The sequence below is a fragment of the Amblyomma mixtum genome, chromosome 4 (assembly GCF_055824585.1).
Source record: "Amblyomma mixtum isolate Tamu chromosome 4, ASM5582458v1, whole genome shotgun sequence".
NCBI lineage: Eukaryota > Metazoa > Arthropoda > Arachnida > Ixodida > Ixodidae > Amblyomma > Amblyomma mixtum.
The window spans coordinates 75,330,003-75,357,842 of NC_143015.1; the positions used below are offsets into that span (position 1 = coordinate 75,330,003).

A 27,840-nucleotide genomic window follows, 5' to 3' on the forward strand; every position below is an offset into this window, starting at 1 on the left:
CTACATAAAGGGGGTGATAAAAATGCCATAAATAACTATCGTCCCATCTCCGTACTACCCATATTTTCAAAAGGCTTGGAGAAAATAATGCACACACGCCTTTACAACTTTTTAAACAAATTCTCACTTATCTCGCCGCACCAGTATGGCTTCCTGAAAGGCAAATCCACAGAATTGGCACTATTAACAGAAAAAGAATTCATTATTGACGCTTTTGAACACAAAGAACTTGTACTAGGACTGTATATTGATTTCACGAAAGCATTTGACTGCGTACATCATGTAACCTTATTATCTAAGCTGCAGCATTACGGAATACGCGGTAGTGCAAATCGTCTCCTTTCCTCATACCTTCAAAACAGGTGCCAGTATGTCAGCAATAACAATCATAATTCCGACATAAGAACCATCACTTCCGGCGTACCGCAAGGGAGTATTCTAGGACCTCTGCTCTTTGTTGTTTATATTAACGACATTTTTTCTCTTCTAAACACAGCTACATGGGTTGGGTACGCGGATGATACTGCTATGTTTTTCAGAGGGGCAAATACTGATGATCTAGTCTGCTCGGCAAATCACGCTTTATCATTAGTTAGAGACTGGTCGCAAACAAATTACCTGCGGTTGAATACCAAAAAAACTCAAGCTATTCTTTTCCGTACTAAGAACACAAAGGTAAACATCAAGGGCAAAATTCTTTTAGACTGCGAAGAGGTAAGCATTATTAATGAAATTAAGACTCTTGGCGTAACATTATCGGAAACTCTAACTTGGAACAAGCATGTTGATGGGCTTTGCAACAAACTTAATAAGGTTTGCGGGATACTAAACAGACACCGCAACTTCTTGCCAACAACAGTTAAACGCTTAATTTATAACGCACTATTTTTGTCGACACTTAACTACTGCCATTTAGTCTGGTCAACTACAACGAAAGAAAACATACAGAAACTTAAAATCTGCCAGAAACGTGCCTTGCGTGCTATTGCTAATGTCCCTTGTCATGCACACACTTCCGATTACTTCTTGCGCTATAAGCTTCTTCCCACGGAATGCATTTATCCTTACCGTCTATCTTGTACATATCGCTCATCCGTATCGGCGTGCAATCACAGCATCCTGAATTTGTTAAACCTTCGCCCCCGCACTTACATTTACAATACACGTCATAGTGACGCATGGGTGGTGCCTCACTGTCGTACAGAGTACGGTCGCCAGTCCATTTCGTATCATGCTGCTATTCTTCTAAATAGCCTTGCGCTCATCGATACCTTCCCGGAAAAATTGTCATTACGAGCGCTACATGCACATTTCCTTGCAGCCAACATCACATGATTCTCTTGTATTTTTGCGTTTTGTGTTTTTCTTGGTGCCTTTTATTTTTTATTGGTGTTTTTTTGCTGTAAAATGTCTTAATTTTCTGCTACCACTAAAGGTAACGTCTTTTCCAGAATTTTAAAAATTGAAAATTATTGTACTGAACGTGTTTTTAATCTGAGTGTGTTTGAAATTTTTATGTTTAAAACCTGATGTGTTCTAGAATGTGTGCTTCGAATGTATTTAAAACTGCATGTGCTTTCATTTGGAGTGATTTTGTTCTGTAGGGTGCAAAAAAAAAAAATTAGGTCTGAGAGGAAGTGTGAAATTTAATTCTGTATGTGCACGAGCAATACTGCCTAACTGTACATAGAGGGGGCCGGGCTTTGTCAAGCCGCAGTCATGCGGCTTTTACCTGTCACCCCCTTTTCTCCTTGAGAGAGAAATAAAGACGATTTGATTGATTGAAATAATGGCATATTCTGGTAGTTGGAACCCTATAACATCAATAACGAGGGATCTGAGCCCGGTTTAGGCAGGAATTTATATTTTATTTCGGCGTTAAAAGTCGCGTAAAAAAGCATGGTGGCGACCCCAAACGTTCATTTTGTTCAAGAAAGTGGTAGTCTTTTTTTTGTAGAAGCATAAGTGAATATACTACGTACCATTTGTATGCCCCAATGTCAGAGAAACGCACGTTTTGTTCTAGTAAACTGTAGAAGGCGTACCGCTCGCTTTTTCTGTAAATCACATGAATATTTATACTTACACGTACGCAAAACGCAGGCACATTCCCACTTTTAGTTCAGCGTATGCTAGCAGAGACGCAAAAATCACTGGCAAAAATAAACCCAGCCTATAGTGGCGCCATCTGGCCGTCAGGACGGGAACCATTGCTGTAAACAAACCGACTCTCCACTTAAGCCTAGGAGCGGCAGAATCGTCACTCTAATTATTAAAGTAAAGCAAATTTATCTCTTATATGTTTTCTTATACGCGAGATGAGACGAAGCGGAAGACAGGCGCCCCATTTATGGCCAGTGAACGCACTGAAAAAGGCAGCAACAACGAGAATTCAGCCCGAAGCGAGAGGTCCGGCTTCGACGGGCGCCGCCATGTTTGTCGCCGCGCGGCGGAAATCTAGATGGTTGCCAGATGAGACTACCATCTCATACAGATGTGTTCCCACATTAATAAATTCTATTTAAAAATGTTCTTCCGCACTCCTTGGCACCACAGCTGTCTAAACGGTAATTTGAGTAAAGAGCTATCGGTTGCCGCAAAGAAAATATGGTCGATAAAATTCAGTAGACTGACCCTTTAAGTTAAGGGAAAGGGATGGTGACACGCGCGTGTCAGCATCCAAGTAGGGGGGCTATATCGCTCGTGACACGCATTTACCCACGTGACAACATAATTAAACAAAAGGGCGCATAAAATCCACATAAACTTTGTATAATATTCAGTTACAGCTTAAATGCTCACCTATAATAGTACAAGTGTTGGGTTTTGTTTTAAAATTAGGTTGAAATGTTTTTAAAGCGCATGAGTTGAGGCATGTTGAGGCGAGGCGGCGGCCATGACTTGCGGCGGAGTTCGCACCGATAAACTGCAGGAAATGAATTGAATTCGGTTCGCCGGCATTTAGATCGCCCATACGGAGATACTCGATGCCGAGCAAGCGTACGACAGCGTACCCCATGCCGTGCTTTTGACCTTGCTTTTACCTCCCTGTCGGACTCGGACCTGGGGCTGCTGTGATCGCGATCCAGTTCCTCTAGCTGGGTGGGAAATGGAGACACAAACGCCTGTAGAATTTGTCATCCGCGGTGGACTAGACAGGCCTTGGCAGCAGAGAGCCAAGTGTTCCGCAGTTTTGTCTGCTTGCCCACACATTCAGCATAGCGCCTGATCAAATCGGCGCCATGGAAGGTAAGGGCAGCCTGTCGGTAGCCTTGTGAAGGCCGTAACGGATTTCCAGCGAGCATCTCCACTCTCAGACATAGGAACTATAAACTCTGGGCGAAGGTCTTATTTTCCAGGGTTAATTCTTAGTCCGCCGTGTTGGTTCCAGCCAAACAGAAAACCACAGTCTTCTTGGAACTGAGCCGCGGGTTCAGACGAGTAACCACATTCTCGCAGTTGTTTAGCAGAAATCGCAAATCCTGGGGGGTATTCCACAGGCAGTACTAGATTGTCCGCGGCGGTCGTCATCCATGCCAGCTGAACCATTCTGCGACCTAAGCAGCACTTGCTCGATGCTCGCCATTAGAATATACGAGTGGCGACGACAGACACCCTTGGCGCAGACCTTTCTTCACTGCGATGGGGCCGATCGAGGACCCGAAGTGCGCGACGACCGTGTTTTCCTCACAGAGACGTAGAATGTCGACCAGCAGACGCTCCGGAGGCCCCAGGTCCGAGTCCGACAGGGAGGTAAAAACAAGGTCAAAAGCACGGCATGGGGTACGCTGTCGTACGCTTGCTCGGCATCGAGTATCTCCGTATGGGCGATCTAAATGCCGTCGAACCGAATTCAATTAATTTCCTGCAGTTTATCGGTGCGAACTCCGCCGCAAGCCATGGCCGCCGCCTCGCCTCAACTCATGCGCTTTAAAAACATTTCAACCAAATTTTAAAACAAAACCCAACACTTGTACTATTATAGGTGAGTAATTGAGCTGTAACTGAATATTATAAAAAGTTTGTCGATTTTATGCGCCCTTTTGTTTAATTATGTTGTCACGTGGGTAACTGCGTGTCACGAGCGATATAGCCCCCCTACTTGGATGCTGACACGCGCGTGTCACCATCCCTTTCCTAAGTTAAGCAGCTTTTCATACTGTGAGGAAAATAAATCGATGGTCCTCTAAACTGTGCACGTTTCAGCCGTTCTTTGCCTTCTTAAGTACGGCGAAAAACAAACAAATATATAATGACTGACGTGTTAAACTAGCTCCAATGCACATGCAACCGACTGCTGTGCATACGCGGAACAGCCAGCCTACACTGGCATACACGACAAAACACTCTCATCTTACGTTATTGTCAACTTCTGCGCTCGGGACGCGTTCATACGTACGCAGCATGCGCTGATCTTACGATGTTGCTGTGCAATAAGCGATCGAGGGTAGACGTGCGAGTTTGTTGATGGTCCATGCTTCATAAAACAGCACAAAAGACAGACAAACAGCACTGTGTGTGTCACTTCTGTCTTTGTCTTTTGCTCTGTTTTAAGAAGCAAGAAGCGATGTCGCAGCACAAATAATTGAGTGAATAAACGATGCATGGAGATTGCTATGCAAAAAAAAAGGCAGTGTGTTAGAGAAACTTGTAACCAGAAGTGGCTGGTAGACGATTTTCCCATGGTTCTTTGCGTTCACTTCTGGTTGACCATCACCGCCCAGCGTTTTTAGATTACTTCAGTTTGCAAGTTCCCCCAGAGCCATGCGCGTGAGAAAGTGGCACCAGTAGAAAGCAGTATATGTGACCGAAGCACATCGAATTTCACTCGGCGTAAGCATCGCAGGATTGTAAAAGAGGAAGCATTCTCTAAAAAATCTCTGCCTCTCCCGTAAACGAGAGTACAGTAAGCATGAAATGTTTACGGGCCTAATGTCATCTCGGTGGACACCCGAACCGCACCGTACAGGAAGGGAGGAACGCCACCACCCGTTCAGCGCGTTGCCTTGCCATTTGAACGCAAGGTTTTTTGAGGAAAGGAAATGGCGCAGTAATTCTCTGTCATCTCGGTGGACACCCGAACCGCACCGTAAAGGAAGGGAGGAACGCCACCACCCGTTCGGCGCGATGCCTTGCCCTTTGAAAGCAGCGCTTCTCCCCCGGATCACGTATGACGACGAAGTGTAACGTGGCATTTATGTGCTTTTTGCACGCGTTATTAGAAATCGGAAATTATAATTCCGTGCATTATCAAACCCACAGCTCCACTGATATCTTGATAAACATTGAGAAGGCACTGGCACAGTTATTTTTTGTCTCGTTTGGAGACCAACCGGCGCTTGCATGCCGGTCGCGTAGGAGGGCTTACAGAGTCTCGTTAATTCTCGTTAAGTCTCGTACGGTGCCCGGATGTTCTCGTTTCAGAGCCCGGATGACTGGAATTCAGTGCCCGGATGAGTGGATTTCAGTGCCCGGATGACTGGAATTCAGTGCCCGGGTGACTGGAATTCAGTGCCCGGATGAGTGGATTTCAATGCCCGGATGAGTCGATTTCAATGCCCGGATGAGTGGATTTCAGTGCCCGGATGAGTGGATCTCGGTCTCGGCGTGACGTCACCACACTGCCGACAACGGGGGCTAAAAGCATTTCATGCTTAGTATTATTTTAGTATTCCTTCTTTTAAAGCGCCGCTTATCAATCTGTTATTAGTGGACCTGCCATGGCTTCGGGTAGTCCGTGCGTTTTTACGATGGCAGTGGCGCATACGTGGTATGTCAGTCGTAAGCGTGCCGTTTTCACTTCCTCGCTACTCTGTGGCAGAGGAGGTAGGTCGCCCGAGTAGTAGTCGGAGGAACAGCGAACGTCGCGGCGTTCAAACATCCACGAAAGGATTCTGACGCCAGCGGTCCCAGTTCCGGGCTCAGATAACGCGTCAGGATCAGACAGTGAGCGTCCGTGAAGCTGAAACCGCTGAACGCACGAGGCTGTGTGGCGAAGCACGATATGGTGTGTCACTCGGGCTTTTAAAGGGACACTGAAACGGTGTCTAACAAAGATTAAAAAAAGGACGCATTACTGGTAGGTATTTGCACCGTATATCATCCTTTGGAACAATGTTTTTATGGCATATATATATATATGGCACCCGCGTTTTCCCCTGAACTCAAACACCGGAGCACCTATTTTTGCACGCACAAATACCTACAAGTTTTCTTTTTTTCCGAGAACAGTTTCTCAATGGAATGCTCTACCGAAGAACTCTCCGTTGCTTTGTAATAATTCTTGATTTTCACTGCTGGTTTAGTAGCTATACTGTAACCACGTTTTCATTTGTACTTTTGCGTTGCTTGTTTTGTGGCATTTATATCGTTCGGTACTATCGCACCTGTTTTGCTTTTCCCTCCTGTATGTATTCCCCTCTCCTGCTTGGACATACAGCATGTCCGCAGTATTCAATAAATAAATAAATAAAAAATAAAAAAAATTGGGGGACGCTTTTAAGCTCCACTTTTGAGGGTATACGACGCGACAGTGGTTTCTCTTGTCCACTCAGACTATCGGGGACAAAAGTTTGCGGGACGCGAGTTCTTAGAAAAACGTTTTCTATAACTCCACCTCGCTACCCAGTACGGCCTAAACGATCCTTCCTCTGGTAACAGACGACTTGTGGAGCTACAATAAACATTTTTCGAAGAACTTTCGTCCCTCAAGCTTTTGTCCCCCATAGTACAAATATGAAGCCCCGCTTTACGCAATTGCCGCACGAACGTGTCTTCGTTTCGTAGCGGTGTCTAACTCGCAACTATAGTGATGCAAAACTATCGCGAAATTGACTATCGATATAGTATCGGTAGTGTTTTTTTTAAACTATCGATAGTGTAAAAAAAACTATCGATATACTATTGATAATAACGCTATCGATAGCAACACTGTTGACGTATACATTGGCCAGCGATATAGCCAGAACATTTGCAATACCTGATTGGTTTCACGGTCTTATGAAACGTCCCAAAGCGACTACGTTATGAGGGATGCCTGGAGGTCTCTGCATTAATTTCTCGAAGTTGTGGTTGTTTAACATGCACTGGAATCGCACAGCACACGGGCATTTTGCCTTCCGCCCCCATAAAAATAGAGCTGCCGTGGTCTGGGACCGAACCCGCGTCTTTCCAGTTAGCAGCTGAGTACAACCCCCGTGCCACCACGGCGGCATTACAACTGACTGCCAGCAATACTGAGTTAATGCATTTATGAATTATCTTGTGGACGAATGAAATACTTACCGAGATCGCCTCAGCACGTGCGGATTATACAAGCTGCACGAGCTTTCTCAAGTTGCGCGACTTTGAGCTGTCCGATCTTCTTTGTTTACTGAATTGCTGCATCCTCAATGCAACGTGGTAGTCTAGAATGTGCGTGGTCGTATCTACCTTGCGTTCAGTGCATGGAAATGTAATGTGATGCTTATCAAGCATTTCGTCGATGGTGATGCTGTAAGCGTGGGGGCGGTTTCGCTCAAACCTGGGAAGTATTTCGAATAGAATACTAGATGAGAAGGACGTCTTGATACGAGCTAGATAAAAGCTAAATATAAGCACAAAATCACAGATTACAGGATGCAATTATACACAAATATGTCTTTATCACATCGTAACGAAGACATTCGACAGCATTATAGCCGGAGCAGAAGAATGAGCGTTAATTGCTGTGCATCTCATTATTTGTAGGCTCGTGATAGCATGGCATATGCACTGCTGAGTCAGGTTCCATGCGCCGACCTGTATTTTAAAGATAACTGGCGGGTTTGTGAAAACATACTAGAGTTGAAACAAAATAACATTAAACTGAGACGCAAAAGCAGGGCAGTTCAGTTTAAAAGGTAGCTGGGACCGTTCGGAAAAATAGCTGGAAGTGCATCCGATGACAGAACAAAGAGCACAACTTGTGCTGACTGACACGACACCATCGTGCACTGCAGACGTCGTCTTAGTGACGTAACCGCTGCAGAAATGCTTTTCTAAGACATATCGCGACACAAACGCTTTATCCAGCAACTTTACGTAGGGAACGTCTGCAGAGCTCAGTGACACGTAGGCTGCGTAAATAGGCGAGTCCTGTTGATTTTGGTTGATTTTATAGAACAGTACTATATATAGCAAGTAGTATCGTTACGGTATCGATAGTACTATCGATACTATTTTCGAAAGCACTACCTATCGATAGTATTATTGATAGCGCGCCATCGATTGTACTATCTATAGTTTTTTTTTTACCATCGATAGTGACTCAACTATCTATAATATTGATAATTGTGCGATAGTTTTTTTTTACCATCGATAGTTCGATATAGTGACTCAACTATCGATGGTACCGATACTTTTGCATCTGTACTCGCAACCCGAGGGCCCGATGATCATGGGTTTTCGATGCGCCAATAGTGCGGCTGGCTCCATAGCTACGGCAGCCTCTTGTAATCGACTAGTGCCAGATTTTCCGTCACGCCGACTGCAACGCCGACACCAGCTTTTCTGCCACACGAGCCTTTACACTTCCCCGTAAAATGATTACAGACCTGCACCGTACTCCGCCCGAGAAAGCGTCACTGAGCCAACCCAGCTTGGTTGTGCACTTATTTTTCCGCTATTTTTACTAACAGACTGGTTAACTACTATCGAATAATCAATTTTTTAGTCATTGCTGTTAAGCTCCTCATTATTGAGAGGTTTAATTGTTGCCCGCCGTACATAACATGCATAACAATTTTTAGATAAATGCCATTCTCGTGGGCGCTGAAGCGCAAGGAACTCTCGGGTTGCACATGGGCAAAACTGAAACCGCACGCTTGGAAGCGTGACTAGCTCTGCTAACAGTCTTGGTTCTTTTGGATGAAACACCCTGTATACATCCATCGTCCACGCCCTTTGCGTTCAATTACACGGCAATTTGGAACGAAGAATAAACCTTTTACACAATCAGCAGAACTCAACGTGGCCGCAGCTACGGTCTTGCAAAATTCGCTTTATTTGTGACCTTCGTGCAGGTTCATCCAAACGCACGAAATAACCACTAATGGTCGCTGGCATCGCAACAAATGTGGGCTTCAGGTGAAGGTTGCGCGTGTTTTTCGACGAAATCATGTCTCGCGCACGTTTTGTTCAAAAGGCTCCGCAATTCACTAGGTCAAGTCGAGGTCATGGCACACGTACACATGAAGTGGTCCTCCACGGTTCCAGCAGTGTCCTAGTTTCACTAGGGGAAGATTTAGGAGAAGCGTTTGAAGGTGCACTTGGATGCAAAGGCGATCAGTAGGGGTTTTTATTCACATAATAGAAGGGGGGGGGGGATCAGTGTAGTCATTCGATAGAAAAATTTCTCTACCGGGAAGGTACCCCTCTCTCCTGCTCCCGCATCCACCGTTCATTTCTTGTCGTGTGTCCTTTACCTTGTGTTGCGCCGATTCAAATTTGCTTGCCTGTTCGAAAACCGTGCGTAGTACACTAGACACTACCGGGATGCACAGTCTACAAGACACCGGAGCACAGGGCGCAGGTCCGAGCTATTGGAAGCGGTCGTCATCGAGTTTTCTGCGGTACACGTCCGTTTCATCAGGGTGGCCAGCCGAGGTCCCTGCCGATGATCCGGTATAGTCTCCGGTTGTGCGGTGCGTAGAACTCCCTGAGCTTCCTTTCGAGTGCCGGTTCCAGCCTGGGGTGGGGCCTCCCCTTGGACGGGTCCAGGCAGTGTGGCGCGGCGCCCGGCTCCCGCAGCAGGCAGGGGAATCCCTTGGTGCTGTTGAAGACCAGCTGTCGCGCGCCCACCCAGGGCGGCCGCAGGCCCAGGAAGCGTTGCAGGGAAGCCAGCTCCTGCTCGGGCTGCGCCACCAGCCGCTCTCCGCTGACGAAGTGGAAGCTGGAGAGAGGGAAGTGCTCCAGCCACCGGGTCACGTGCTCGTCGTACAGCCCCACGCGAACCAGCGGCTTGCTGCGGTCCACCTGAGGGGAGAAAGAGCAGGACATTTTTAATGCGACTTCATTAAAGCCTCATCGGGAAAAAAATGTGTCGTCAGTAAAAAAATTCACCGATTGGCTGGAGGGGAATTGACGTCACCAGAGCGGATAACTCTCATTGGGTGCAGAGAAGTGACGTGTCACTAGACCGGAAGTTACGCCACTTCCGGTAAAGACAGTAGCTTCTAATGCTATCACATTGCTATCACATAAGGTAATAAGGTGTCCCTGTGAATTTTTTTACTATAGGTGGTTTCCTCGAGTGTCTGTATTCTAGTAGTACGTTGCAGTCGAAAACGACCGCCTTCAATTTAGGGATTTGATCATGCTGTAAACGAAAATTCCCACAATTATACCAAAAAATCACTATTTCAGGTCCTAAAAATCGGGACAAACGCTTCTAGTTCCATTGGATGCCACCACGTGGCGCATGGCTTTTGAACATTCGCAAATAGCGCGTTGACATTGTCCGTGACGTAAGAAAGTAAGTGAATGACCCAGTGGCTGCGGAACAGAATGTGATAGGCCGCAGGGCTTTGCTACACTGGCTGGGTGTTGTCCCGAATTCTCGATAATGCTTTAAGACTCTGTCAGTTCGAAAGAGTGAGACACTTTTGATTCTTCAAGTTCCCTGACACCCCGTGAAAATTCTATTTGTGCCAGATATTACTCCTCGAATTTGCTGAACAAGGAAAAATTCTCCGGATTGAACATCACTATAGTATTTCAGCTTTAGGGCAGGAGATCATTCGACTTCTGCATCTTGGTAAGCCTTAAAAAAAATCAAAAGCATGTGGGGCAGGCCGCGCTCTCATGGACTGCATAGGCCCTGAAGAGAGCAAAAACAACAAAAGATGGTGATTATCCTTCTAGTGGTGCCTCAGTCCAGGGTTCCTGGGAAGGAGCGCATGGAGCGTTTCGGCTCATTTATCCGCTGTTTATAGGGTACGAGCTCGTCGTTACCGGTGAAGCATGTTCAGAGACGCTCTGCACGAGTGTGCCACGTTTTGTAGCGAAAGCTACACTGGCCACGAACTTGCGATTTCGCTGTGGCGGTGCTCCGAGGAGGCACACAGACCGACCGTGAGCCGTTGCCTAGCAACCGCCGCAGCTGGCGGACGCCGCGCGCTCGTCGCGCCATCTGGCATGACGTCACACAGCGTGCCTCGCCACGGAGCCCAAACGTTGACGGAGCCGTCGCCGCCGTTTGGTACGACGTCACACCGCTTGCCTCGTCGTTGCGCTCGCCTCCACTCGCTTCGCCAGCTGTGTCGCATGCCTGATAACATGTAGGAGGAGAGAAAAGGAGAGCTCGCGTGCACCGCAACCACAGTTGAGGTGGCAGTACGGACGGCAACTTAGCTTTCGCTACGTATATCCTGGCATAGCCGAGCTAAGCCACTGACAATTTTTCGACTGCCGTTTCTCCTGCATGCGCTGTGTACCGTACTTGTACAAGGCTGCCGTGGCTCGAAGAAATGCGGTACAAGAGTAAGAGTAACATCTCAGACATTGATGAAGCTCCAGCCTATATATATAAGAGAGGAGAGTGAGAATGAAGTAGGGGTGACCGCAACCCCACCATCACCGCAAGCAGGAAATTCTTTATTCCAGAACCACACTTTTTCTACCCCCTTTTTTAAGGAATAAAACTGAAAAAAAAAATGTTGGGGGTTTAACGTACTTACATCGAGGAGACGTGCGAAAGCAGGTGTTCATTTTTCAACAAGAGGGTGCAGTTAAGCTCCGCCTTAAGGGTAGACGCGATAGCGTAATGGGTTAATCCACATATATGCAGAAGGTCACTCTCTACTCTATACACTCATAGATCCCTGGGAGTCCTCATACCCCTCGTGGTGCAGTGGCGCAGCGGTTAAGAGATGCGCCACTGCATTGGTTGGTGGCTGTTTCTATCACAGCCACCAGTAGGCTTTGTGCGACCCATGTTGCTCTCCCCTAGCAACCTCTCGCGCAACTGGCGCGACGCTGCTCCGAACTTGACCGAACTTAACCGAGCTTACCCGGGTAAGCTCGGGTAGTAACTCGGGTTGGAGCGCAGCTGAAGCGGTTGCTAGGCAACAGCGACTCAAGGTCTTTTGGTAGCCGCACCGCCACGAGCATACGCGACGAGCCGAGCTGGGCTCCAGTAGTATTGCTTTCGCAACAAAAAACTCGTTGTTCATACGATGACTCGGAAAGAAGGGAGGGAAAGAGAGAGGTCGTAAACGCACCATGCCGGTACGGTTGTCGGTGACCGAGTGCAGGAAGGACCGCCTGGCACGGCCCTTGGAGGCCGCCTGCGCGTAGTCGGATACGGCGCGGGTCGTCGGGTCCCGTAGTACCAGCACCAGCTTCACCGAGTGGGACATGGCGCGCACCCGGGCTGGAACCCGCTCGCGCACCAGGTAGCTGGGCGTCTTCTCCATGGTCAGCTGGCCACGGACGCTCTCCGGCATCTGGGAACTGGAAAAAGGGGGAGATGTACTGTATACGTTCTGCATCATGATTAGCCACATGTGCATAAGCTTGAAAAGATGTGAACGATTACACCGCAAACCAAAGGGCACGAGGTACCCTAACTTTAGCCTCGACGCCTATAGCTCTGGCAGTGGAGGTCCAAGCGCATACGCCATTTTGGGTCAGTGGCTGAAATGTTCTGCCGCTGCAGTAATGTGTTTGGTTTTAACGCGACAGAGTTATAAGGGTCCCGCGTCGTAGAGAAGCGCTTCGATCGACTAAATTCTGAGCAATGGAGCTGTCCGGACCTATGAAGGATAGTCACTTTACCTTGCACTACGCATGTCCAGTGGGTACCTAAAATTGCTCACACGACTAACAGCCTCATCATCTAAGCCCGCCGCCTAAGCACAAACCCAAAGCAAAAGATTAGCTGATGTTATTCTAAAACAGGTGAAAACGTTGAGCCGCCTTCAGCAAGCGGCCTTGTCGATGACTAACCGTATATTGTGGGGCCCATTCTGTAATTCGAGCGATAAAGCCAACAGTGCTCTTTGCACTGAATTGCAGTGGTGAAAAAACTTAATTCTGCTAAGTAAACTTAAGGAAGCTCCATTCTCAGATGACCGCATTCAGTGTATTTTGCGTCATCCCGGGATCGCAAGATCTAGCATCGCAAATCTCCCTTTAAGTTCCAACAGCTGGAGCTTGAAGATGGCTAGCGAGAGTTTGAGACAATCCTGAAAACACTCTTCATAAAGAAATGAATACCTTCATAAATGGCAAAAAAAAGACGTCAGTGAAGGCATCTTTGCCAGATTGAACAGACATATATGGTGCAAGTATAAGCAGACTGAGTAGCGGCTGCGTTAGCCAGAATACATCAGCGATGCAGGTATATTAAGGAAAAACAATGCAAGACAAAACGCATTTCTGGCAATTTTCGTAAGACCGCGTGATATCCAGTTTTGATCTAAATCGCCCGTTATGCACGACCCTCTCCCGGGGCCCATCGAAACAAACATCCACACCTCCTTTCAAACGTCGGCGGCGTTCCCCTGATGGCTCGATCGTCGCATGGCGCACACAGAGAGGTGAATCTTGAGGCGCCGAAAAACAAGCGATGATAAAATCACGCTAGCGCCCTCTATATATAACAGTGCGAATGACGGAAGGAAGCGCTGGCGTATCCATCTCGGAAGCGCCCGGGCCAGGCGTCTCGCGATCTCCCCCGCACACGCTCTATGCATGGGCCCATAAAGCCCCAGCCGGGTGGACCCATGTGTGTATACAATAACATTTCCCCCCTCGCAACAGACCTGCAACACTGGTGGTGCCGACAGCGCGGCGCGTTGAAAGACGGGCTGCAGACTCAAGCTGCGAGCCTGGCCCGTATAGCTCTGCGCTTTCGGGCTCGGCATCGACTGGAGGTATATTACGGTAGCGCCGGCTTCTTGGATAGGAGCAGCGAGCAAAAAGAAAAAAAAAAGACCCAAGGGGTGGAGGTGAGGAAGAGGAGCGGATGCTGTATCTGGTCTGTCTCGGAAGGTATAGACCGGAAATGTTGGCGGTTCTGCGTGTGTTTTCCAATGGGCTCTGGAACTCCTTCGGGCGCACTGCGGACGTTCAGGACATCCGCAGGACGTCCGTGGGAGTTTTAATGTCCACTGGGTTGCGCTATAAAGGAAGCGCTTCTTTGAACACGGCGTTCGAAAAAGCTTGTAGTTGATAACCCTTCTGTGATTCTCGTCGTCCTATTGGCCTCGTGCGCTGGTATGAGGGCGCCACCGCTCCGAAACATGAAGCGCCACCTGCGGCCGAACCGGTCGGTAGCCGTCTGTTCCGCCGTTTCAAGAATGGCAGCGCCAAGCCGTAGCTGCGTGCTCTTTTGCGGCTTCAGGCGTATTGCAGATGTGGATGAGTTTTTTAAAGTCAGCAGCGTGACGCTTGGCCAACAATTGTTTAACGCGCAGCATGTTTACGGCGTCCGAGAAGAGCTGTCAAGCGTCACGGGGCCGTCAGACATCCTAGGAAAATGCGTGGCGGAAATGAAGAGCGTCGATTACGACGTGCGGCTTGAGGTAAGCACCTAGCTTTTAGCTAACATGTGCGCACGTGCCTGAGCTCTTAATATGGTTTCTTAGCTTTCGGGAGGCGATCGGAGCATCGTGAAAGCCACCTGCACCTGAAGGCGGGTCGTGAGGGCTGGTGCAAGCACGCTGCGGCGGTGGCTGTTTACGTGAACAACCACCACCATACGTCGTGCACGGACCTGCCATGTGCGTGGAACAAGCCGGCAGCCCGCCCGACACTCGACGAGAAGAAACTGGTCAAGGACCTCTTTTCAAGTAAGAGTGATTGATTTTTCCCACCACAGTAATCAAATTTAACGCGTTTTCTATAACTGTCACCTAGGACGGCCTCTGCCAACGCCGGTACTGCAGCCACTCGACCCGGCCGTCGTTCACGCGCAGTTTCCAGACCTCAGCTGCACTATAAGGCATGTTCTTGATCATGAAACTGTCCAGATCAATGAGCAAGGAACGCCACCTTCAGATACTGTTGACACAACAGGCCCCTCAAACGCTCACCTGATCAGGAGGATCTTAAAAAACGAGCGACAGCGGTTCAGTGCGTTTGAGGTAATATCTGTGTCACCTCTAAAGTTGAAAAGGTGTGACATGCTGTCAGCAGTATCCACCAGAGAAAAAGCACTTTATGAGAAGTGTGTGCGCAAAAATCTTGAGGAAATAGTCGAGATTGCTTTAGTTACCAAAGGTCAAGCAGCTGTGAACAGGTTTGTTAACGTTTTGCACTTGACATGCGACTTCTTAGTGTCCCTGTGCTAATATTATGTGTGATTTATTACAGGTGGCATCTAGAAAGGCACCTACGAGTAACAAGCTCCACAGCACATCGCATTAAAACGAGGACAAGCGCATTCGAAGCCCTTGCAGACAGCCTTGTAGGGAGGAGGAAGTTTTCATCTGCAGCTACCTCATATGGTAAGCAGCAGTGCGCAAGGGATCGCGGCAACTTACGTGGCACCCTACTTGTGCTAGTGTAGCCATTAGTTGTACAAAAGAGGAAATATGCTGTGTATGCATAAAATGGATGCTTCCTTTCAGAATATATGTGAAAAGTAGGCATTGCCTTATGCAATCGAGACACAGTTACCCAAAGTTCAGCCAGAAATTGTGTCACATACTTTCATGCTACAATGTATACCTGGATCAAACAAGTGCCATTAATTTTTACTCTGCGCAGGCAAACAGATGGAACCCAAGGCACGGGAGCACTTGTCAGAATTGCCGCAAGCTACTATTCATGAGGTACTTAAGAATTTGGTACATTTATCACCGGTTCCATCCGCACTGTCGGTTCAGGTGCTCATATTTTTTTTTTCTGGCAGGTGGGACTCGTCATTCATCCTGAGCAGCAATGGCTGTGCTGCAGCCCGGATGGCGTCATCGCATTCGACGATGCCATTCACCTTGTAGAAATCAAGTGTCCGTTTTCTTTGAGGAATGATGTATTTATTGATCATGAGAACGAGATCAGCTACATTCCATATGTGCAATATGTTAATGGCAAGCTGGCTGTAAAGAAAACACACCAATATTACACCCAGATAATGGTCATGTTATACATTTTGGGGGTGAAAGACGCCCTTCTCTTTGTATATTCCAGCACACGCAGTGTCACCATAATGGTTGAAAGGGATGATGCCTTCTTGGCTGAGTTCATTCCAAAGCTTGAAAACTTTTATTTCTCTTACTTGCTCAAACGGCTAGCCAAACAAGGATAAGTTTTTGTATGCCAATTTTCAAATCATTAGTGGTGTACTGTACATAGTGTTAGTATGAATAACTGTCGTTTCTGTGGCTGGATACAACATAAATCCATAGTGAAGCTCAACTTACAATCACAACTGCCGCAGAGAATTCCTCCCCGACAAAAATGTAGACAGCTGAAGAAGCTTTTGTCATTTAAACAACAACCATACCTCAAGTCAAACTTTTAAGTTCAAGAAATTTTATCCCTTCTGCTTGGTTGAATTAGTTTGCGGCTGCGGTTGGTCAGTTTAGTAATGCAGGACCAAATGGATCATGGCCCATTATTACCAACCGCTGGTTTTTGAAGGCTTGGCTTGGTCTATTGGGTTTAGCATCCCAAAGCGACTAGGGCTATGAGGGGTGCCGCAGTGCAGGGCTCCAGATAATTTCAACTGCCTGGGGTTCTTTACCATGCATTGACATCGCACAGTACATGGGCTCTAGCGTTGTCTCTAAATTTGGTGACTGCATTGTATCCTGCTATAAAGCCAGTTTTGGTGCAATAAAGAACTTTTATTCTGTATTGCCAGTATCAAAGCAAGCAAAATCACCACATACTGTACGTATGCCCAAGTAAAATAGGTGCAACCAAGCAATTAGGCAGTAAACGTCAATAATTAAGAAAATACATTACATCCAAAACATGTCACACTTTCAAACACCTTACAGGAAAGTTACACCAGCCTTAACTGAGCATTACAGTAAGCATTGCAAAACATATGACAAAATTGCATTAATCAACAAGAGTTGTGCACAACACAGCCATGCCTTATCGGTATGGATACACGTTTCCATGCGAAGCTGTCCATACATAGAGTCACCCATAGTAATAACTTGCATAGAGCAATAAAAGACTTCAACCAGAAAAAAAATGTATCCCTTCTGCATATGGTGGTGTGCAACAAAGTTGAAATAAAAACTTTTGCAATTAAAAATGAATTGCTTTGTGTGCTGTGATCATAAATATTTGTCCAGTTTGAAGTGCCTTGTGGGTCATGATGTACGTAATGGCATACCAAGACGACGTCATTTGATTAGCAGTTACCATAGTGAACACCTTGTAAACAATGGATGGTAAGCTCATGAGCAAACAACTTCAACCAGAAACAAACGGAACCGAGGCTCCACCGTATGCATCCTGGCATAAAAAAAATTACTGTATTTGTTTGATTCATAGCAGGATGACAGGAAGCAGCAAGGCATGCAGAAAATAAACCTTGGCTCCTAAAAAAAAATTCATAACTATATATTGTATGTATTAAGCAGGACATGTCAAACCACTACTGTAAAAGTAACTCATCATAGTACACACATGTCTAGCATAAGTCTTGCACCTCCTTTCACAAAGCGTTGTTCTTATCAGGCTTGTGCACAACTGCAATGGATATTGTCCAAAGCACGCATCACGAAGGGTTCAAATTAGCTCTCCTGTACATCTGGAACATTTATAATTGGTGCTTGAAGATTCACAAGAATGCAGCACATTCGCATTATTTCAGTCATGTGGGGGATCAGGTCAATTGGCACCCTTGAATTTAGAATATTAAACAACTTAACTCTCTGGATCACTCTTTCAACATGTACACGCACTTGTGCTACATTATAAGTCTCCTGAAGTTCTTCAAAGGTAAACTGTGCATTTCCCTTTGAAAAGGGAGGCAGAACCACAATACCGCTTTGACTATGTGCTGGTGCCTTTATGCCAGGAAAGCCTTTGTCAGCTAACACAACATCTCCAGGCTCTATCCGGTCCAGGAATCCTGAATCTATAGTAATGTGAGTATCTGAAGCGCGGCCTCCATAGGCTTGCGATATAAAGCTAACTGTACCATTTGGCAATACACCAATCAAAAATTTTAAAGTATAGCCACCTTTGTAATGCGAAAAAAGAGCACGTCTTTGTTCCACAGTGGCTGGCTCTTCCGTTCTTAGCTCAGTGCAGTCAATTATGTATCGGCAGCGTGGGTAGTGGAGCCTAAAACAAGCAGGCATTGTTGCCTGAACAGTTTCCAGTGATGGGCAGGGTATCCACTTCTGCATTGCACTTAGCAGGTTACTCAAAACAAAATAAAATATCCGGCTTACTGTAGTACGATGAAGCCCAAAAAGCACTGCAATACTGGCAAAAGACACTCCAAGTTTCATTTTCATTAAGAAAATTGCCAGCTTTTGCGAAACTGGCACATCAACTTCTCTCACAACAATAGGCGAGAGCACCGACATTAAAAGAGCAAATACACTGGTGTTCACTCCGCACAATTCTCTGAAGGCATCCTGCCTTTCGACAAGGGAGTGGTAGCCAAGAAATGTGCATGTTCGCTCGTCTGGCCCAGTGGAGGAAGACTTTTTGTAGGAGTCAACTTGTATACCACAGTCGACGGTGTCACTATGGGCGACCTGTGTTGAAGCTGACCCCTGTGACGTCACAGACAGAAACAGAGTGCAGGGGCCTCCAAAAAAGTCTTCATCAGTCTGAGTCGCCTGGAAAGAAAGATGTAGAAGGCCACCGTTAGTGGCATGATAAATTAAGAATGGGCTTCGACTAATAGGCACCAATGAAAACACACCAGAGGTAAGCAAAACAAGCTGTCCACATTTAAAACAAAATTCATCCCACGCATTATGACAGAGAATGCCCCTGGTGCGGGGACAAACCAACCTTATATCATACTAAAACATAACGCTACCTTCCAAAATACACGGTGCTAAATCAGAGCAATGGGAGGCAGCGCTGCCCAGCAAGTCTGAAGCCATGTGCGACCAAAATTACAGAGCAATATAAAAGTTTATTTTTGCTCTGTCTCTGGATACAGTAAAATGCACCATTTTCTTGCATCCCTAATGAATAACATGTAAAACTAGTTACAGTGATAAAAACACTACAATGAGTTGTAATAAAATTTGGCTCACCACAGATGCACTAGAGGATGCACTAGAGGATGCCATTGGTGCCTGAGGTTCATCTCCACAACTGCGCGGAGAGCCCGCGGGTGAAAATTGCTTTCCACTGCCTCCTGCAGCTTGGGCAGCCGCCGCTGGAAGTGACTGGCTTCGTCGCTGAGCTCTAGAAAATTCGAGTGAGCAAGCACGTTAGTGCTCAACACAACCTAAACTGCGTGAGCCGTGCGCAACCCAGCCAAAAAAGAAAAACTTTGCAACGTAGGCTGAACAAAGTTAGCAGCGTAAGGCAACAAACACAGAGCTCAATAAAAAAAGTTGTAGCGCAAAAAAGGACAACACACAGAAAGCGACACGGGACAGGCGCAACTACCAACTGTTTATTCACAGCGATTGCGAAGGAATATAAAGAAACAATCAAGAGTGGGAGCAAGAACGACACATGCGCTCGAGTGTTGTGCAAGAACGGAGAAGATAACAGAGCTCTTTGTCCCGCATGAAAACTCTGACGGCACATCACTAGCCCTTCTGCAGTGCTCACCTGTCGAATCTCTCCAGTTTCGATTCTGGTAAGGCGCCGTCACCCCTTCCGTAGCACGACGGAAATATGCTTGGCACGTAAGCAGGGTGATTGGCGATGGTGCTTTTGCGATTTCCCACGAAATGGGCGCTGCAGATGCGTGTTCGGCCCCGCACCGGTTGCCACAATTCTCCATCGGGGCTGTCAATAACACAAAAAATGAGACTACTTAGCAATTTTTACCGCAAACGCGAAGAATCGCAACCCTCCGAAGCAAACGAAGGCGTTGTTTACCTTGCACGCCGCACCGCTCTGATCCAGCGTTCTCTCCGCTCGTCCTCATATGATCTCCACGGGAATCGATAAAACTCCACACTTGGAATCTTCCTGGCAGTATTGGCGTAACTGTTGTGGCATCCGTACACGCAACAGTATATCGAAGTGACCTTTTTTGCGATTTGCACTCAGAGCAGTACCACGCTGCGCCATGGCGGAGACCGGCTGACGACGCGGCGGGCAGAAGGCGGGAACAGACGCCTTTTTCGGCTGCTCCCCACAGAGGGCGCTACGTGTACGCTTGAAACACCAGCGCACGAGGCGGATATCCAAACGGGGCATAGTGCTACTTCTCGCGACAGATGTGCAGATGATAATAATGATCCGAAGGTCCGCATTTTCGCTAATAACAGAGGAGAACACGTGATAGATGGCGCATATGCGTTGCTACCTATCTGGTAATTGTCCCCACTCTACTGAGCACTGCAGTCATTCGTGCCGAGCAACGCCTTACGGCATCCGTGGTTCGGCTACCAGTAGCAGTTACTTCGTTACATTGAAAAGAAAGATAAGTCGAAAAAATTGGCAGTGGTTTAGCCCTGGTTGAACCTGGAGGATTGCCAAAGCAACGAGGAGAGAGAGAGAGAGAGGCGATGGAGAGCGCGCGGAAGCGTTGGCGGCCCCGGCACGCTGTAGCTATGCGCCGCTACTGCGCATGCGCAACTGGCGAGCGCGGCGGCGGCACCTCTGAGTCACCCACGCAGCGACGGCGGCGGCGCGCCAGGTGTGCGCCGTGTAACGTCACTGCTCCTCGCACACGCGCAGTATGGCCTTTCGTCAGCTCCGCGAAATGGCTCGGCGACTCGCGTAGCGCGTTGCTTTCGCAACAAAAACTTCTCTCGAGAGAGAGTCTTTCGTACAGGCAGTTAACCGCAGCAAAAACTGCGGACACCATTGCAGTTTCCGTAAATGGCCGATTGATGGCGGCACCTGTCTAGTTTTGGTGGAAGTTAGCAGTGGATGTGGCATAAGGTTAGAAGTGTAGGAAATCGTAGGTAAAGATGATGGCGAATCTTAATGAGAATTGACAACGCAGTTAAAAAAATAAAGAAAAGTTGAGCATGGTGGCAATTGCCACCACCCCGTTTCCAAGGGGGCGCTCCTATCCATCCATCCATCCATCCATCCATCCATCCATCCATCCATCCATCCATCCATCCATCCATCCATCCATCCATCCATCCATCCATCCATCCATCCATCCATCCGTCCATCCATCCGTCCGTCCATCCATCCATCCGTCCATCCATCCATCCATCCATCCATCCATCCATCCATCCATCCATCCATCCATCCATCCATCCATCCATCCATCCGTCCATCCATCCATCCATCCATCCGTCCATCCGTCCGTCCATCCATCCATCCGTCCATCCATCCATCCATCCATCCATCCATCCATCCATCCATCCATCCATCCATCCATCCATCCATCCATCCATCCATCCATCCATCCATCCATCCATCCATCCATCCATCCATCCATCCATCCATCCATCCATCCATCCATGGTTCTTTTCGAGCTTATGGACGCTCGTTTTTAGTGATACTAGCGTCCTTGTCTTTAAAGCGCGACACTGAGTCGATACGGGTCAACTTCAGTCTTCGTTCAGGGCATTTCAGCGTGTGCAAAAAATGGCTGCTTACGCCGCAGGATCGAGCGGCCGTACGTCGGGTCGCTCTATCGCGCTCATTCATCGGGCGCCCCGATCGGTGTCTGGCGTACTTCCAGGCGTTCGGTGCCGGCGAATGGCCGATATCGCTGGCACTGAAGACAAAAGCGTTCCCTTTCGTTCCAGGATTAAACCTGCTCGTGCCGCGTACTCGAAGCGGCGGCGTTTTATTTTAGTACATGACCCCGTGACAGGCTTCCTCACGGCTCAACGGCGTTCTTGGCTCCGTCACACCGTCTTCGACATGAGAGGCTCGTGCGCGGTTGTCTGGGCGGGCTGAGTCTCAGAACAAGGCGAGAAGACACAGCGCTGTACGGGCTCACATTTGCGCTCGAGCCCCGGTTTCACCACTATAACCGTCGCCACGGTGGAGGCGACATTCTAGAGCGTCTTCTGAGCGATGTCAGTGCACGTTGTCGAAATTTCCGGAGCCCTCCACTACGGCGTCTCTCATAGCCTCAGTCGCTTTGGGACGTTAAACCCCATAAACCAAACCAAACCAACAACTTACTCGCAATCGTCACCACCGCCACAATATCTTTAATCATGATCATAACTGCCTAATTTGACAAAGGTATGCTAAATGTGATTTCGCTTATCATCGGTTTGTTTCACCAGATTCCAGAAGGCCTCTGTACAGACCACTCACTGCGTGTTCTATATGGGCTAGTCTTGAAGGAGGAAAAAGAGAGAGGTGTGTCGCCATTTGTACCAATCATTTCTCGACCGTTCTTTGCCGTAGAAATGGAAGCCAATGCGGTTTTTACATTCTCTATATTCATTCGAGAGATAACCGTCGATGTCAAGCCCGTTTGTACTTGCTGAACTATGATGCGGCTTGTTGCATCGTCCGAGAGATTTTGGTATTGAAAAGAGCTCCACAGGTGTGTGTCGGGTTCTCAGTTGCAGAGAGAAAATCTAGCCGTTGCTGGCCTCTGCATAGTTTTGCTGGCAAGCTGTAGCTAACGGCATGAGCCACTGGCCAAGTCACATACTTTAAAGTAAAAAAAAGATCAGAATTTTGTAGTCAAGTGATTGTTACAAAAGTTATTAGGTCAAGTTTTCTACTTCCTGTTAGCGAAAGCAGGTATATGCACTACAATGCACGTGACACAGTACAGCTTGTCCAACACAATGTGCAGAAGCAGTGGAAATCCACTTTAGCAACGCTTTGAGTGCCATCATCATCATCGCCTGCACGCTACGTTCACTGTGGTACTAAGGTCTGCCACTCGATTCCCATTTAACCGTGTCCTGCGCCCTATCTCCTGCTACGCCTCCATTCTCCTGCCATCCACTTTTCTACTCCAATGGCCATCCGCGTTCTGCTTTACATGTTTCGGCCAGAGGTTGAGTTTGAGCTTATTGTAAGCTGCAGGTGGGATTAGCATTGCAGATTCTGCCGGTAATTGCTCCACCTTAGCGACACTTAAATGTTAAACAATTAAGGCCCACAAATCAGACACATACCTAAGACCTGGTTGATCTACATCTCTATACATAAAGTAACCTATAGTAGTCAATAGTTAACTCAACTCCTGCTGTCAGCATCTCGAGTTCAGATCCGAGTCCTGTAGGAACTTTAAAAGAACGCATGAAGCCTCCTTTCGACATGAATGTTTCCGTGTAGGTAGACAATGCCCTGAAGGGAACAGTGAGGGGCATTTATCTTCTTGAGGCAATGGAACAACACACACCTTTCCACGTAGTACAGTCTTTGTCAAAAGTGTACCGTCCAAGGGGTCTGCTTCTGAGCCCTGCAGCGCTGCTCTTCTTGCATACTAGGGGACCCACGAAGGCGGGACGAACTCAAGCTCTCAACCCTCCCAAGCTTAGGACAATCAGGGACCCTAATCTCACATAGGTGGGAGGAACTTAAATCCTCAAACCTGCCAAGCTTAGGACTGTGAAATGTGCTAAACAGCCCCGCTACATGGCTTGGAACCAAACCCCTTGCATGCATATTTTTGACAAATACTGCAGAGGGAACAGCACATAAGATAATGTGCTGCGATGGTTTCGGCCATGCATATTTTCTCTTCTTTATTTTCAGTAGGGTATCACTAGTCGAGTTTGTGCTCTCAGGCGCGCTTCTTCGTTTGTGCATCTTCACGCTGCCCTGTCGTATTTTGTCCCGTTGCTCGCTGCGCTGTCCTCAAATTACTGTCAAGCCTATATTCGACAGGCAATTCAGTTGATATATACTTCCCTTTATTGGGCAATCGGTGAATTGCTGCTCTTAACTTGAAAGTGCTAATGCGCTACAACCTTTTCTCTTTGTCCCTGCAATTTCTTGCAGTTGCTTCACGAACATAAAGTGGAGCGAAAAAAACAAAAAACTGGACGGCAAAAGAGAGACAAAACACGATCACGCCAAGCAACCCGCCGTCCTGTTTTGTCGCGCTCTTTCCCGTTCATGAAACCATGCACCAACCGGGCCAGATCGCCATACTTCTCAAGTTTCTTTCTCTTGGACAATGCCTGCGGGCGCAATCTGGCTTGCAGCTGTAAAAAAAATTCAGGGGGCATTTTGACTGTCTAAAGTGCGTAGAGGCGAAAGAGTTTTCCGCACCACTTTGACTGCCTCTGTGGCACTGGTGACGTCACCACTGGATGACGTCACACATAATTGATGACGAAGTAATGACAAATCACTAATTAGTGGCTAATTACTGATTAATGACTAAACATTAATTAACTGCTAATTAATTAGGATTGAGCTTCGCCTTTAGGATTGGAACGCGACAGCGTATTGTAGCGCTGCCAGGCAGTCCACGGAACGCCACCACCCATTCGGCGTGATGCCTTGCCCTTTGAACGCAGTGGTTTTTGAGGAAAGGAAATGGCTCAGTAATTCTCTGTCATCTCGGTGGACACCCGTCATCCGTTTGGAGAGGAAGGGAGGAAGTAGGAGTGAAAGAAGAAAGAGAAAGAGAGGCCGTGATGAAGAAACTGAAAATTGTATTTCAGGAAAGGAAATTACGCAGTAACTGTCTCGCATGTCTCGGTGGACACCCGTCAAAACGTGGACACATCTGCCGACACATCTTCCGACACGGCTGTCGACACATCTTCCGACACGGCTGTCGACACGGCTGCCGACAAGGCTGTTGACACGGCTGCCGACACGGCCGCTAACGACAGTATGCGGCATTAAAGGCTTTCGCCTTAATATACCTGGCCCTGACTACTCCGAATACCTCACTGCTCTCCACAAGCGCAGCTAGAGACAAATGTTTCTTCCAGGTTCCTCAACAGAGGTTCCTCTCCAGACATGCCTATCCCGGCCACGCTATAGACCACGCCAACCGGACCCACGCTGGCGAATGTCCTGACCTCATCGCATCACCTGATTCTCTGCCCCTTCCCCGTCTGTCCACTCCCTTACTCTAATACAGCACCGGGTATCCATCCTACGCATGACACACCCTGGCCCAGTCCTCTGTTAATGACGGCCGCGGTATAATGAGCTCCCGTTTGACTCCTGATTGGTGCTGCTCCAGATACGTGCGCCAGTATGCTATAGTCCACGCAAGCGTAGCAGGATACCTGCGCGCAATTCTGAGAAACCAGAAAACAGCCGGAGTATATGTACGATCGTAAAATTGCCAAAAAAAAAGAAAACATTTATCTGCAGCTCCCTGGGTTTTGACTGGCCATGTGACACGTACTTAAGCCTTAATTAGTTCGTGCATGTTTCTGCTCAGCGGAAGATTGGGATATTAGTTTGGGCGGCGAGTTGGTTCTTAAAAATTCGTCATTCTAGGAATTGTACTACACTTAGGCAAGGACGATGGAAGTAGACGATACTCGATCGTGCATAATTACCATGATGCTTGCCGGTGCTCATTGGTGCTATGCGGCACCAACTTTTCCTTTCTTGTTCACGCAAATAAAAAAATATTTATTACCATCATCACGAACCCAGGTTATGTTTATTGCAGGACAAACGCCTCTCACATCGATCTCCAACTTTCCCTGTCTTAATTATTTCGCTTCATTTATTTCCAAGCTCACAGATGCTGAGCACTATGAGCAATTAAGGAGCCACTTTTACCTACTAATTAGCGCACGTACGCGCATGTATACATAAACAGACAAAACACTCAAAATGGTGTAATGCACAGTTGCCTAGTTGAGCGCCTGAGTGAGTGGATGCGCTGGTTTACCCTATAGTCACGTCTTGGGCCAGAACCCCCCTAACTATTTCACCTTACTTCCAATAGTTAAGGCTGTCTTGTGCAAAGCTCGCTTCGCGTACCGCGCTTATGATAGCACGGGCGCCCACGCTAGCCTTCTGATGTATGCGACTGTCCGTAATTAAACGATACGTAGCTAACAGCGCAGCCTGTTAAGCATGCATGGTCAGGTAAAATCATTGTCGTAAGCACTGGGCCATTAGATGGGAGTGACGAAAAGTTTCCGCAGAGCCACCTTATTACGCTCCCTCTTTGATAAAGTGCAAAGCCGCCATATATGGCTTTGCACTAGGTGGCTGCATAAGCTCGTACGCCAACGGACGCTGCCCTAAACCCGGACGCAAGATCATGCCTGACCATTTGATTCTCCTTGTAGCTGCGGGGCCCATACCTATACCGGGCGAACTGTGAGCGAACAAGAAACAACAACAACAACAAATTAAACGAAGCGACAAAATCGAAAAGACCAAGCAAAGATTGTAGATCCGCTGCAGCAATTAATTGCCCCGCCCCGCGAACCGATAATTAGCGCGTTGCCGCCTTGTCGCGTCGTCTGCTCTCTGGGTGGGTGCGCACCGTCTGCTCAGCGACGGCGTCGAGAAAAATGAATCGTCGCCGAAACTGCTGGTTCCTTCGCGAGAGGAAAACTTAACGAGCATCGACCATCTGTGTAGGCAAGGAATCTACAAAGAAAAACGCTCCGGAAGTCTCACGAACTGAATACCGCGGAGCGTCTGTTCTGGCTTCGGCGATACGGCCAGTCTGACCCCGGCCCAGCTATGGCTGTCGTCTCCCCAGCGCCGCCTCGCGGACGGCGGGCCACATATCGGCGGGAGAAGCAAAAAGACGGGGCCACCGAAAACATCGCAGCCCTGTATTGCGCTCGATGCACTGCGCAAAGCCAGAAACGAGCGCCACGAAACGCCCATAAAGCCTTCCGTCCTACGCACTTCTGAAGAGGTGAGGACGTGCGCCATAAGAGAGGGTTGCTTACGAGCCGCTTACGTATGCGCGTTTATCTCTGGACCGTCTACCCAATTGGGTGCAGTGTGCCAAGCACCCGATTCGGGCCCATTTCACCGGCTGCTGCGGCAAGCGTCGTGAAATATCTCCTCGCGGTCTTCCTTGGCTTCGATAGCGGAGACCTCCATAAGTTGGCTTAGAGGACCGCAAAGTTCCTCATGCTGACCTCAAGGTACTGGGTTCGATTCCTCACCTCCCTTCTCGGGGACGCACCGACGATAAACGTGAGGCCGTGTTACAGGCCTGCTTCATTGAGGATCGAGGGCCACGTGGTTTGGGCTAACCACGATCATTGGTGGCCCTTAGTGGCCATATGTTACAGCAAAACGTCGACGGGTGAATCTCGGCCTAACTATAATAACAGTTATTACGTAAGTAACGTAAAAAAGAAAGCACGTGGAATGCTAGAAATTTACGAGTCCGTTCGAAACGACGCTATATATAGTAGACGGTTAAACAGCCGATTGGTGAACGACATGCTTTGTGCCTATGCCTCCTGGACCTCACAGCAGTGCACCCAACTATCGACAAGGGACCAGTGGGCGTGCGCTCGCGTAATAACGGTCGAGGCGGCGCTTGATCACACGGCGGCCGAACAGCACCGAGATTTATGGACGGCCCCGATCGGCGCTTAAAGACTGACCAGTGAGTATATGTATGCGCGCAATACAATAAAGCCTGCTGGCTTCCACTGTAGTGCACCCCCCCCCCCCCCTCCCCCTTCCTCTTTCTGCGCACTGAGAACGTCGATTGCAGGCTGTTGTTTTGCACGTGCCCCAAGTATACCCCACCCACCGGTGAATAGCCGATAACCGCGCACCCAGGAATACGAGTATACGAGGCTACGGCACGAGAGCTTATCCCTCGCCCGTGTACCGTGTTTGCGCCGG

The 27,840-nt window shown here is 48.0% G+C and overlaps 3 protein-coding genes across 5 annotated transcripts in view; 1 reads left to right on the forward strand and 2 right to left on the reverse strand.

Annotated features, from left to right (window-relative positions):
* Positions 1-8,999: 8,999 nt before the first annotated feature.
* LOC149347066 (uncharacterized) overlaps positions 9,000-27,840 on the reverse strand; it is a 104,900-nt gene continuing 86,059 nt past the window's right edge. Inside the window, exons 3-4 of the mRNA XM_089586840.1 lie at positions 12,240-12,471; positions 9,000-9,993 (exon numbers count right to left, since the gene is read on the reverse strand). Of these exons, the coding sequence (XP_089442966.1) occupies positions 9,607-9,993; positions 12,240-12,471 (619 nt within the window). The 3' untranslated portion in view covers positions 9,000-9,606. The remainder of the gene's footprint in view (positions 9,994-12,239; positions 12,472-27,840) is intronic.
* LOC149347067 (uncharacterized) lies at positions 14,225-17,240 on the forward strand. Of its 3 annotated transcripts, XM_089586848.1 has the most exons (5): positions 14,225-14,546; positions 14,610-14,813; positions 15,337-15,470; positions 15,733-15,797; positions 15,878-17,240. In XM_089586848.1, the coding sequence occupies exons 2-5, from the start codon at positions 14,743-14,745 to the stop codon at positions 16,271-16,273; spliced, it is 666 nt and encodes a 221-aa protein (XP_089442974.1). In that variant the 5' UTR covers positions 14,225-14,546; positions 14,610-14,742; the 3' UTR covers positions 16,274-17,240. The 3 variants fall into 3 exon arrangements, 2 of the variants coding, with proteins under 2 accessions (XP_089442974.1, XP_089442973.1); XR_016292494.1 differs by having other exon boundaries at positions 14,225-14,813; positions 14,881-15,470; XM_089586847.1 differs by having other exon boundaries at positions 14,225-14,813.
* LOC149347068 (uncharacterized) lies at positions 16,028-20,317 on the reverse strand. The gene is made up of 4 exons (XM_089586839.1): positions 20,014-20,317; positions 19,741-19,920; positions 19,212-19,365; positions 16,028-18,782 (listed from the first exon to the last, which is right to left on the reverse strand). The coding sequence occupies exons 3-4, from the start codon at positions 19,245-19,247 to the stop codon at positions 17,721-17,723; spliced, it is 1,098 nt and encodes a 365-aa protein (XP_089442965.1). The 5' UTR covers positions 19,248-19,365; positions 19,741-19,920; positions 20,014-20,317; the 3' UTR covers positions 16,028-17,720.